Source organism: Mytilus californianus, unplaced genomic scaffold (genome assembly GCF_021869535.1).
Source record: "Mytilus californianus isolate M0D057914Y unplaced genomic scaffold, xbMytCali1.0.p SCAF_4, whole genome shotgun sequence".
NCBI classification, from domain to species: domain Eukaryota; kingdom Metazoa; phylum Mollusca; class Bivalvia; order Mytilida; family Mytilidae; genus Mytilus; species Mytilus californianus.
Genome location: NW_026262690.1, coordinates 22,156,890 through 22,171,292, shown reverse-complemented (window position 1 = coordinate 22,171,292; position 14,403 = coordinate 22,156,890). Strand labels below are relative to the sequence as shown.

The 14,403-nt window shown below is 32.3% G+C and overlaps 1 protein-coding gene across 7 annotated transcripts in view; it reads right to left on the bottom strand.

The window, feature by feature from the left end:
- Positions 1–8,865: 8,865 nt before the first annotated feature.
- The window catches only part of LOC127737705 (uncharacterized), a 34,512-nt gene continuing 28,974 nt past the window's right edge, over positions 8,866–14,403 (bottom strand). For all 7 annotated transcript variants that reach the window (XR_007999776.1, XR_007999777.1, XR_007999781.1 and 4 more), the window contains 3 exons: positions 14,021–14,114; positions 12,283–12,527; positions 8,866–11,342 (listed from right to left, as the gene is read on the bottom strand). Coding sequence is in view for 1 of the 7 variants with exons in the window: in XM_052248554.1 (XP_052104514.1) it covers positions 11,278–11,342; positions 12,283–12,527; positions 14,021–14,114 (404 nt within the window). In the remaining 6 variants the exon portion in view is untranslated. The remainder of the gene's footprint in view (positions 11,343–12,282; positions 12,528–14,020; positions 14,115–14,403) is intronic.

Below are 14,403 nucleotides of genomic sequence, written 5' to 3'. Positions count from 1 at the left end.
ACAAAAGAAACTAAACAAAATGACAATGATACATAAATTAACAAAGGACTACTAGTAGTTACTGACATGCCAGCTCCAGACCTCAATTAAACTGATTGAAAGATTATGTCTTCATCATATGAATATCAAGGACAATCCCTCCCGTTAGGGGTTTAGTATCATACCATCATAAAATTTATGAGAAGAACATAACCCGTATCATGCCAACAACTGGTTTTAGAATAAATGTGTTTATTTCCGATGCAAAGATCCTATAAGTGAATCAATATTAAAGCCAAAATATGCCATTTTCAATAACCTGAAAAAAGTATCGTAACTATATCCCTTCTTAATAAGTCTGTTTAAAGGTTTTGTTAGCTTTAGAGGTGAATGCCGACAATGTTGTGCTATGTAAAGAATATTACCATAAAAGATGTGGAATACCTGAACGTATAAGATGTCTGCATGTTGATTTATATTTATGAATGACGTCCTTGTACCGATGATAAAATTTAGTAAATGTTTTGACTAGTTTGTGATATCTAAAAACCTTGGTGTAATAATTTTTCAGTAATACATAGATTTCTTTTGCTAAAAATCTAATACGTTGTTACATACACGAGCGAATCTTACAAGTTGAGATATATAAACACCATAAGATGGTGTCAAGGAAGTCTAAAAATGGATAATAAACAATAGGAAATGAAAAATCATCATTTTTATCATAAATTTTGGTATTAAGCTTCCCGTTAATGATATAGATATCAAAATCCAGGAAAGGACAGGGTTCATTGTTCGTATTAGCTTTATTTAAAGTTAGTTCAACAGGATAAATCTCTTTAGTGTACATACTGAAGTCGTCATTATTAAGAGCCAATATATCATCCAAATATCTAAAAGTATTATTAAATTTTTGTATCAGATGTTGTTTCGATGGGTCTTTTGCTGATTTTAGTCATAAATTGTAACTCATAACAATACAGAAACAGGTCCGCAATAAGTGGTGCACAGTTAGTCCCCATTGGAATTCCGATAACTTGACGATATACGGAATCTCCAAAGCGAACAAAAATGTTATCTAGTAAAAATTCAAGGGCAGTTATAAAAATGTCCTGAAAGAGTTTGAACATATATATTCGCATTCTGACTTTTTAAATGGCCATTTAATTAGGTGTGTGAACTTTTTCTTAATAAGAACATGAGGCAAAGTGGTATATAGGGTAGAAAAATCAAAACTTTGAACAGATTCAAAATCACCAATATAAGCCTGCAGTTTATCAAGTACTTCCAACGAATTTTTTACACTCCAAAAGTAATTAATTCCACTATTTCCAAAGGCCTTATTTGAACAATTTATTATCAGGTTTTTGATTGTACCAAGTGAACAATGGCTTGAAGACGAAATACATCTATATTTGTAAGGTGTGTTGTGAAGCTTCGGAAGCCAGTACATAGTTGGAACTTTCATTGTAATTTGGTTCTGCTTGTAAAGAAGTAGCTAGAAGTTTTCCGAAAATGGAGTCAGTTGAAGTCAAAAACGCTTTTAAAATGGGAAGTTCAAATTAATTTGTTTATCTTAATACCCTGACGTAAATATTATACGGTGCCTAAAGCGCTAACAAATATAAGACTAGATTACTGGATACAGTTTTTAACCGTCGTATATTTTTTTCTTCATTTCCAGTCTACTTATTACCGTACACGCTACGATTTACGTTTATTATTAATGTACAGTATGCTATCCACATCTGTGTAATGGTGTACCCCTTAAAGTAAACAATGTTTTTAAAAAGTGTATGGTGAAAAAAGTCAAGCTACTCAAGCTGTTATGGTCGATATGAAAAAAAAACATGCATTGTTAATTTCTGATTATGGTATAAATTAATGTTAAAATCTTTGCTCAGAATTTATTTTGCTTACAGTATTTTCAGATAAAAATTTTGTCGATTGTATGTAATTATACCTGGCACCCTTCTTAAATTAATTATGGTCTTATTTGATATACTCTTACTTTAACTTGGTTTTCATTTACTGAAGTGAATCAAGGATTTTCAGCAAGTTTTCAAAATAGAAATGGTTTGATATAAAAATAAGGAGATGTGGTATGATTGCCAATGAGACAACTATCCACCAAAGTTCAAATAAAGTGGATGTAAGCAATTATAGGCAACAATGAGAAAAACCCATACCGTATAGTCGGCTATAAAAGGCCCCGATATGAAAAATATGAAAAATTCAATAAAGAAAACCAACGTCCTAATTTATAACAAAACAATTTACGAAAAACAAATGACAGACATGAACCAACGACAACCACTGAACTACAGGCTCCTGATTGGGACAGGCACATAAAGAATCTGGCGGGGTTAAACATGTTTCTGAGCGCTCAACCCTCCCCTAACCTGGGACATTGGTGTAAGAGCACAATAAGAACAAAGTGATAATTTTATTTAAATCATAATATATATATATATATATCTATTATTTTTGGACTGAATTTGAGACGAATTATATATATTATGGTGTTAGCCCTGTATGACCACGGGTTATCCGATGGAGAATGTCTGTCATAAAATTGTCACATGTTTAGACGTAATATATATATATATATATATATATAAAACGTCTAGATATTAGTCAACGATCTTTCTTACGAGGGCGTTGGATCGATACGAGTAACGATACATGTACACTATAAATAAATTATATAAAAGCCTAAAAAGTGTACAAAACAACACCAATATTATAAAAAGGAAACAATAAATGTAAGTATCTATAAATAATTAGGATAATAGATATCCTTCATCAGTATGATTATGGTGTAAAATGAATCATGTCAATCTATTCTGATTTAACTATAACAATCTTGCAATTAATACAATTAAAACCGAACACAAAAAACGCTTTTAAAATGACGTAGGTTATATAGCTATTTACAACAGAGACTGCATATATATGCTTCAAATAAAAATACATGTAGTAATGTGCGATATGAACTGGTGCAATTCTAAAATTTCAAAGGTGACGACAGTTAAGATGTTACAACAACGACTGCGTGGAAATACATTCCCAATGAACAGCACTGACCGATCTAAGCTGGTATAATATTTCAAATTTGACAACGGTAAAGTAATTACAACAGATGCTGCGTATTTAAACATCCCAAATAAATAGCAGTTTGGTTATGATTCAAAAAAGATAATAATAAATTTTGACAAAGGTTGAGTAATTGAACGTGACTGCGTACTTGTACATCCCAAATGAATAGAACCCTGCGATTTAAACTGGTATAATACAAGAATTTTAGAGTTGATAAAGGTAAAGAAATAGCAACAAAGACTGTGTAGTAATATGTAATATAACCCAAATGAAAAGCATTGCGCGAATTAGAACTACACCTTTTCATTTATCCCATTTGGTGCCAAAGCTTTTAATTTTCTTATCCAAAATCTTTCCAGAGTGAGTCTATCCTCCCTAGACCGAGCAGTGTTGTGGTCTATGATTGTAATGGTCAGTCGATTGAGATCTGCCTTAGTGTGGCCAGGGGATCTCAAATGTCGACTGAGAGGAAGGTCTGGCTTGCATTCATAGTCGCTACGATGGCCGTTCATTCGTTTGTGAAATGGCTGTTCTGACTCGCCAACATACTCTTTACCACATATACACTGTAGAAGATACACAGCATTTGTAGTCTTGCAATTAATATTGCAAAATATGGTGTATTCCGTACCAGTGGAGTGACTGTTAAAAGTCTGGGTATTCAGTATTTGTTTGCAGGTCAGACATCGTTTGTTTCCGCATCCCTTGCAAGAGCCCACAGACGAAGAAACTGTTTTAGAGGATAAATCAGCTCTCACCAGCAAGTCTTTTAGGCTTTTGGGACTACGGAAAGCCAGTACAGTTGGCTCGGGAAAGATTTTAGATTCTTGTATTATACCAGTTTAAATCGCAGGGTTCTATTCATTTGGGATGTACTGATGAAGGATATCTGTTATCCGAAATATGTATAGATAATTACATTTAATGTTTTCATTATTTAATATTGGTGTTATTTTGTACACTTTTTAGACGTTTATATATATTAATTAAGATCCATTTTGTTACATCTGGTGATCCGTTTATTTGGCAATCGCCATGGCAGTCAGCAGTGTTTAATAACATCCGTTGTTCGACCTGCTAGTCAAATGCGTATTGCTAAAATATACTTTTTCATTTTTTTTTGTCGTTTGGAAAATGTTGTTTGTGCTGTATTTAGATCCCTCTACCAAGAAATTTGTTTTGCATGCACACGTATAGAAATTGCGTTTTTTATCCAATGCAATTATAGGTTTGAACGTTGTTTTCAATTGAGACTTGTTTACATATATTATGATTTGAATAAAATTATAATTTGATGTGACGGCATGGTAATTACATTATCATCTTTTACGACGGACAAAACATAGCTGATCTGAAAGATATACCATCGTACTTGCCATTATACATCATGTACTGTAACAGCCCTAGATAAAGCCGACGAGGAAAGGCATTACTCGACTAACGAAAGCTATATTTTTATATAAAATTGAGAATGGAAATGGGTAATGTGTAAAAGAGACAACAACCCGACCATAGAGCAGACAACAGCCGAAGGCCACCAATGGGTCTTCAATGCAGCGAGAAACTCCCGCACCCGGAGACGTCCTTCAGCTGGCCCCTAAACAAATATGTATACTAGTTCAATGATAATGGACGTCATACTAAACTCCGAAATATATAAAAGAAACTAAAATAAAAAATGATACAAGACTAACAAAGGCCAGAGGCTCCTGACTAGGGACAGGCGAAAAAATGCGGCGGGGTTAAACATGTTTTTTGAGATCTCAACCCTCCCCCTATACCTCTAGCCAATGTAGAAAAACAAACGTACAACAGTACGCACAGTAAAACTCAGTTTAAGAGAAGTCCGAGTCCGATGTCAGAATAGGAAACAAAAGAAAATAAACAAAATGACAATAATACATAAATAACAACAGACTACTAGCAGTTACTGACATGCCAGCTCCAGACATCAATTAAACTGATTGAAAGATTATGTCTTCATCATATGAATATCAAGGACAATCCCTCCCGTTAGGGGTTTAGTATCATACCATCATAAAATATATGAGAATAACATAACCCGTATCATGCCAACAACTGGTTTTAGAATAAATGTGTTTATTTCCGATGCAAAGACCCTATAAGTGAATCAATATTAAAGCCAAAATATGCCATCTTTAAAGACCTGACAACAGTATCGTAACTATATCCCTTCTTAATAAGTCTGTTTAAAGGTTTTGTTAGCTTTTGAGGTGAATACTGACATTTTTGTGCTTTGTAAAGAATATTACCATAAAAGATTGGATGTGAAATACCCGAACGTATAAGATGTCTACATATTGAGTTATATTTACGAATGATGTCCTTATACCGAAGATAAAATTTAGTAAATGTTTTGACTAGTTTATGATATCGAAAACCCTGGTGTAATAATTTTTCAGTAATACATAAATTTCTCTCGCTAAAATCTAATACGTTGTTACATACACGAGCGAATCGTACAAGTTGAGATATATAAACACCATAAGATGGTGACAAGGAAACGTCACCATCTAAAAATGGATAATTAACGATAGGAAATGAAAAATCATCTCTTTTATCATAAATTTTTGTATTAAGCTTCCCGTTAATGATAAAGATATCAAGATCGAGGAAAGGACAGTGGTCATTGTTAGTATTAGCTTTATTTAAAATAAGTTCAACAGGATAATTTCTTTAGTATACACACTGAAGTCGTCATTATTGACAGCCAATATATCATCCAAATATTGAAAAGTATTGTTAAATTTTTGTATCAGATGTTGTTTCGATGGGTCTTTGCTGATTTTAGTCATAGTTGTAACTCATAACAATATAAAAACAGGTCCGCAATAAGTGGTGCACAGTTAGTCCCCATTGGAATTCCGATAACTTGACGATATACGGAATCTCCAAAGCGAACAAAAATGTTATCAAGTAAAAATTCAAGGGCAAATATAGTATCAAAGCATGTCCAATTGACATAGCTCTTTTGTTTGTTGCTACTAAAAAATGGCCTAAAAGAGTTTGAACATATGTATTCGCATTCCGACTTTTTAAATGCCCATTTAATTAGGTGTGTGAAATTTTTCTTAATAAGAATATGAGGCAAAGTGGTATATAGGGTAGAAAAATCAAAACTTTGAACAGATTCAAAATCACCAATATATGCATGCAATTTATCAAGTACTTCCAACGAGTTTTTGACACTCCAAAAGTAGTTAATTCCACTATTTTCAAAGGCCTTATTTGAACAATTTATTATCAGGTTTTTGATTGTACCAAGTGTACTAGTAAGTAGGATAGACAATTTAGCCTAGTTGGTCGAGTGGTCTTGGGCGCTGGACACAGTGCAGGCGGAGTTATCACGATGTCACAGAAGCAAGGGAAATAATCATGCTGAGGGAGGAACAAAAATCTGCGAACACAAAAACACAGGTGAATTTGGGATTTTTAACAGACTTTTTAAAAGGGGAGCATCAATAATTTTGTTGTTGACAAAGATCTAACATTGTTGGACTGAATTTGAGACGAATTATATATATATTATGGTGTTAGCCCTGTATAACCACGGGTTATCTGGAGAATGTCTGTCATAAAGTTGTCACATGTTTAGACGTATATATATTATATATAAGTAATAACACTTGTGGTTCTTCATCCTGTCGATACTTATATTTTGGCATTGCACATAATCATGCTTTTCTCAAATTGACTATTACTTTTATTTTACAAAAAACCGTCGGAGGTGTACTGATAAACATTTAAGTCTGTGAGAACGCGGTTTATCCATGATTTGAAATCGACCTTTGAACAAGTTTTCAGTAATTGCGAGTACTCTTAGATCGATTCTTAGTGTCTTTTTATCTTATTTGTATTTGTTTTTTGAGCCGAATACCGATCCGATGAGCATTTCCAATTGTTCTACAAAATTTGTGCTTACGTTCTAATATTCTTATGATGTGTTTTACACCACAATGACCACAGTCCAAGGTTAGGGAAAAGGATGATCACTCACCTCACAAACCCTGTCAACTTCTGTATGTGCTGTCCCCGGCCAGGAATCTGTAATGTGTCCTTTGGCTTGAGGATAGTTGTCTTATTGGCAATTTCCACATTTTTTTTATTATATACATATCTTATGTTTACTTCAAATTTGGCACAGGTGGATTTGGGATTTTTAACAGAATTTTTTAGAAGGGAAGCATCGATAATTTGTTTGTTGACAATTCTGTAAAGGGGGAATGTCAAATGTGTTTATGGAACTGATTTCCATACAAAAAAATATGCACAAGAATAGTTCTGCTCGGTTTCTTTCACCGTATACACGTGTAGAAACTATATGACAAGGGTTTGTTGAAATCCCAAATTGAAGTAATAAATAATTTTTAAAAGTTTTTACCAAAAGTATAGAAAAGTATAGACATGATAAAATGATGTTTGAATAAATAAACTCGTCATAGATATCAGGATTAAAATTGTGTACGCCAGACGCGTGCTTCGACTACAAATTATTCATCAGTGGCGCTCGAAGATCAAATAAAGTAATTGAGGACCCAAAAGCCGAAAGGTTTTTCTTTCACATTTTATGGCATCTCGTTTGCACATCTTTAAAATAAAACTGAAAACAAACTGGTTCCATTTATAGATGACTTTTTTTGTATCTATTTAAGCGTATCAATGGGATAACAGTACCAGCAGGTCGTGCTTTTGTTTTTGAAAAAGCCTCAAACTTTCATGGGAAAACATCACGTTTTGGAAAACAATCTACTAGCGAGCAAATACTGCGCATATTTTCTGAATTATTGGAAAGATTTTAGAGAAAATACTGTTAAATAAGATAAAGGTAAACTCTTGACTTGTTTTTAAATCAATAGTTTTTTTGGTACAGAAAAAAATATCTGGAATTAAAAGTTTTTAAAGATAGACAAGCATTATGCAAGATCAGAATAAGTGCACACTCCTTAAAAATAGAGACGGATAGATATGCAAAAAGCTAGATAAATCACATAGATTATGAAATAAATGCACGTTTGATAAAGTTGAAGATGAAAAACATTGTATATGTCAATGTCCCCTTTATAATCTCTTGATAAAACAGTTATATCATAAAATTTTGATAAATTGTAAAAATTTCGAAATGTTAAACACAAGTACCAAGGTTAATTGGCTTTTTATTCAAGAAAACTTAGATGTATTGAAAATTATTGCAATTTATATTAATATTTGGAACTCAGAAAACTAGCAATATAGTATAGATATGTTTATATGTAGTAACCCATTAAGATTAATTGCCTGTTAATATTATATATAACCTTAAGTTAAGTTACTGCTTTTTTACTTGCATTCTTATGGCTCTGGTCTGGCTTAAGATCTTAGAATTAAGTTAATTATATTCATATTTATGTATGATTATCAAAATTATTGTGCCAATTATTGAAATCATTGTAATAAATTACTTTTTTTTTTGCTCTTCATGGGCCCTTTAATTGGAAAACATATACCTTATCTTATCTTATACTAAGTAACTTGATTAAAGGTCAGGCTAAAATGAACATGTTGTTTGGGAAGTGTAGAAAATAGTAATTTAGTAGTATTAACTATTTGCAGGACATTTCTTGACAAGAAACGAAAACAGTATCGTAATAGATACTTCAATTTCTCCTTGTGCTTGAGTAAATAAACGATTGTTAAAATTGTTTCTAATTACCGAGTCCCTGTTTTGTCTCGTTTGGGGCACCATTTAACGTATTTTCATATTAAAAACAATTAAGATAATAAACAATATTAACTATAACAAAATAACTTTATTGATCCTAATGACAGAGTTAATTACATACAATTAATCATGAAAAAAATAATAACACTGCAGATTCAAACATGTGTACATGTCTTTTTAAACAGTTCATATACTGAGTGCGATGATTTGTTGTATAAAGAGAGATAACTGTGATTTTTTCTGAATATGAATATGCTGATACACAGCAGAGGTGTAAATATCAACTCTGCACAATAAAGCTCAACAAAAATCACTCCATTTCACTTTCTCATATGTTTAAAACACTTTTCCTCTTGAAATAAAGGATTTAAAATCTTGAGGATAGAGCCTTAGTGCTCATAACCCTTTCCCATGATATCAACAAAAAAGATGTTCTGATATCCTTTATATACATGTATAGTGTATTACTATAGGTAATGGACTAACAACAGAACAGTTCTAGATTTTTAAAACTATCTTTCCACTTGTAATGATCGTTAGTTTTTCTTCTATATCGATCGATCTCTATGATGAGATTGTGATTGCTTAACCCGAATCTAACATTCATTAAGTTTTTATCTCGTTTTTTTAAATTAAGATATTTCGAAATGCAATATGTAAATATACGAAATTGCAGATCACTTCATTCAGCAACTCGGAGTCAATTTCATTTCATCTAATTATGTTTTATGCAATACAAATATGGTATTTTCCGTTTTCCCAATATTTACAATAAAAGTATTTTCTCAGAAATGATTAGATTGATCCTCATACATGTAGCTACAATTAACTCATTGTTTTTCATCCTTGTTCTTACAAGTGTAATGTGGTTCGAAACCTTAAGGATATCACTTGTAAATCAGACAGATCAGATTGACGTTTCGGTACGTTAGAGTAGTAAGTTGAACTTAATTCGTCGCTGTCTGACATTATGAGACACAACCCTTTACATTCGCCTTGGTACTATTCTTCATTTTGACATTTGTTTTAAGGCGTAAAAAAAGAATAAAGATCTTTAATGTAATCCTATATACATGAAAAAGAAACAAGTCAAAATATGCGACGACAATAATCGCCAATTATAATTTTACACATCATAAAGACGAAAGCAAAATACAAGATGAAATAAAACATGACATAGTAATATATAAAATCAGAAAGCTAACATAGAACTAGAATGCATACAGTTGTGGCGATTATCCCCTTGTATACTAGCACAAATAAGTTTTCAGATTATGTAATGTACACTTATAACGTACTCGGTTTAATGCATGTCTTTATTTACACTGATAAAGTACTCACTCCCTCATGTACACTTAATGAAATGCATAGTTATTTACCCACATGCAACCAGTCACTGTGGTCTCGTTTTCGTTATATTTGCAAAAATTCGTTGATACTGAACGTTGCCTTCGAAATATTCTTTTCGTTGGAACTTTTTTCCCTGTGTTATAGTTATAGTATTTATATATATGTTAGAGCACTTGTAAAATGGGTTCATGGTATTTTGGATTTGGATATATGCCTGTATCAATCAAATATTCTTTAAAAAAATGTTCTTCGCACACTGTGGTGGTTTTTGTCACGCAAGATGACTTGACATTTGGTTTGAATTGTAGTTATGTATAGGAATCGTGCAATGTATTTGGTTGCGCACGGAGACATGGAATGTTGTTAGTATGTATATAGAAATATCAATGTTTGTTGTTTTTCATTTCATTTCAATTCCTTTTATTTTTCTTTGTTAGTCTCAACCGAAATAGTTTGAAAGTTTTGCTAATAATCCAATATTTGTCAGTGTGAATGATGGTTTGCCGTGTAATATCAAGTCATCAAATGTTCGTACTATACTATTATGAAATACTGCAGTTATTTGAGAAACGATTGTGATGTGTTTCATATGGGCTAAAGCATTCAAAAGTCACGCCAACTATTATTTCGTTTTATGTTGGTGGCCTTATTCAACAAGGAAATACTGTGCCCTTTTTGGAATCTAATATTTATTCAATAAAATGGAATCATGTTATAAATTTAGTTTAATTCATGTTTAGATGAATTTCCTTCTTTGATTTTTGAAGGTGATAAAATGATTTTAAGTAAGCCATCTTGGCATTTGATTCAAATTGTATCTACTCCTTTGTTACGTTGAAGTTACTGCGAGCAACTAAATCTATATTATACTGTTGTCTTATTTATTCTAAGTAATTTAATAAGAAAATTGCTTTATAAATTCGGACGAGCATGGCGAGAGAGAATTTAACTATCTCGATCTTCATTTGATTTCTGGTGAAATGCTTTGTTTATGCACTTACAAACTGATCGTGTATTGTGGATTCTAATATTGTTTCAACATATTAAGTTTCCTCTTTAACGATGAATTCAAAAAATATCATATTTGAAAATTCAATTGTTTGAACATGTAAAATATTGTTTGTGCTAAATTACATGAAAATATACAGTAACGTTAATACATGTACAAAACCAGTGACACGCATTCTGCCTGCACCTGAAAAAAATAAATAGACATATATTTGTACCTGTAACAAAGCAAGATATTCTTTGAAAGCGACATTTTTATTATCGGTTTCTGAATGTCGAGCAGCAAGAAGCAAGTAAATAACTAGAACAGCTATTTGTTTTTGGTTCGGAACATTTCGACTTCTTAATAAATACAATACGATGATAAGACGACGGACATGTATGCTATGCTTTTGATATAATTTTGCACGGGATTCGTATATTTTTTATGAAAATGCTACTGATTTGCTAAATCCTATAAAGATTAACGTTTTATCTCATCTTTCTGCGGTTATATATTAACAAGCATTACTTAATTCTCATCCTGATTCCGACATTCAGCACTGCTACGTTTTATATCTTCTTATCTCTTAATCTTTATCATCCATGCAAGGCGATGTTATATATAAATCCGTTTTCCATTACAAATACATGTATTAGATCAAATTTAATTACTATTATCTGTGTATGGTAGAGTTGTGGTTGTGTGTGTGGGTTTTTTTTTTTTCTTTTTTTTTTTCATTCGCTTGTCTATCAAACATTTTATAATGTCTTTGCTGTTCTTAAAGAAAGTGTGAAATTCATTTTGCCGGTAAGAAGCATGATTGAAATTTGTATTTTCTCATGATTTAATTTACATCACTTTTAACTTTGATGAAATAAAGGAGCCCTTTGCAGAAAACATTAAAAATAAATATCTATCCTAGTTCTAGGATAATTTTGAATAACAGATCATCAAATAAAAATAGCCTCAACTGTTTAGATGTTAGAAATGTGTCGTCCAATTCACGAGGAGGAGGGAGGGTTAACAGTTCTGAATAACTTTCTGTATACTTTGATAACCACCTTAACAATTACTGATTTTTAGATTCAATATTTATCTCAGATCAATACTATGTAAATCAAAGTAAATCAAAGTAGATACATACTAGAGCTACAGTCCAGCAAGCCATAATTGTGACCAGTACAACCAATGTTTTTCGCTTTGGGTCTGCCACATGATGCCTCTACTCGTTGAATGTACGAATGGTAATTGTTTATCACCTGATGACACTTCTCGAACACATCTTCTGTGAAGTTAAAGATATTTTGCGGAAGTAACTCATTTAAGATAAGCATATCTTTCCCGATGCTGATATTGGTATTCAAGCAAGAGTATACCTTAAAGACAGACCTGTAATTAAAAAATTTTGAATGAATTCGAGCTTGTTGCCTTATAACTTTATCATATTCCTAAAGTTGTATTCAAAAATATACACAATGATTTAATCTAATAATCGGTCTTACTTAGAATTGGCATAAGACTTTTGAACAAATGTGTTCGATTCAGGGGGGATGTACTAAACATGAAATTTCACTATTTTTTAACAAATAAACATCTTTTTTCTTTGCACACTGACGGATGTTGGATAAGGACAAAATATTTTCCTACAACAGATCGCCACGGAAATATAAGGCAGTTGTTGCAAAGATTCCTTAACGTACATAAAGCGTGCGTGGAATGCATCACTCAGGCGAAATCGGAATTAATTAAAGTCCCAATTATTACCTTACGTGGAGCAACGTCTTTATACATCCCATTCAACCAAGATGGTTTTACTGCCAGGCGTGAGAAGTCGAGGGAATACCATAATTATATACCGTAATCAACCCTTTGAGTCTTTTAATTTTGTAAAGTATTTTTGTTTGTCAATACAATGAGAACGTTTGCCACATTCAAAGATCATCAATTCAATCAAACATACAGTTCAATTTGTAATTGTTGTGTAATAAGTGATAAGAACATTAATCAGGTGTATACTAGTTCTTTTTCTGGAACAAATCAATGTCAGAAAAATACCAAGTTTTTATATGAGACTTAGAAACTGGGGTAGGACGTGAGCGAGGTTTGCCGAGCCTTTCAACAATTTCGTGTCGAATACAAAAAACGTTAATATTTTCTGACATTGACCTTATCTTGTTTTATACTGCTACAACTAAAATGGCTACAATTATAGTTACTAAAATGTTGATAAAAACGTATTTCCCTTCCCTGAATTAAGACAACCGTAGTTTACCGTGTTCAAATGTCATTATTCGATTACGAGGAAAAATCAAGGTAACAAACAAAAACTGAGGGAATCGCAAGAACTACAAAAGTATTGAGACCATGTAAATCAACAGGTTAAGCGTCTCCTGATATGGATTCATCACCTGCCATGCGAATCCACACTCAGCCAAAATGTCACAATCAGGTAACATTACAGATTAGACGACAGTTCCGCTTTTTAAAGATCTAAGACTGCGAAAACATGTCGGTAGTGAGGTGAGAAACTGGCCCCAAATTGGTCGAATCGTGGCGTTACATTAAATTGACATTGCACGAAACATCACTTTGTTACTACATTTGGTAAATAAAACCAGCAGGAAGTGTTATAGCTGAAAGTGTATTCAGTATTAAAAATGTTAATTAAATAAGTTTCTACAGCCAAGAGTAAATGGATGTCACTTCATTTAATAGTTCCATCAGTAAAACACTCCAATTATACCGTTTTTGCTATTGTACAAATAGAACAAGCTATGTCATGTAAACTTTTGTTTTAATCAAGAAATTAAAAGTAGAATTGCCAGTACCAATATCGACCATATGTGAATATTTCTTGTTGGTTGATAAATTACAATACTTACATGCAAGTTTCAAAATTGATATGCGAGGCTTTAAGGGATGACTGGTCCTTCACATGGACCAAACAATTTAGGATGACATGGCGTATTTCTTCATCTATGAGCAAAAGATTAAATGTGAGTCAGTTAAGGTGAAAGAGCTTTTAGGTAAATAGAGTCTGACCAAAACTTCCATATATTGGTCCAATTGAGATTAAGTGGATGGGAAAGGTAGAGTTCTTCAAAAAAGTATGGTTTTAAAAAAAGGGTTAGATTTGTGATCTAGCTGGATTTCATTTCTATTAATTATCTAAAGTGAGGTTTGCAAATTTTAATTTGAATGTCCATTAGAATAATTCTAGATACGAACATTATATCTTCTTACTTAATCACCTGTCAGCATAAGT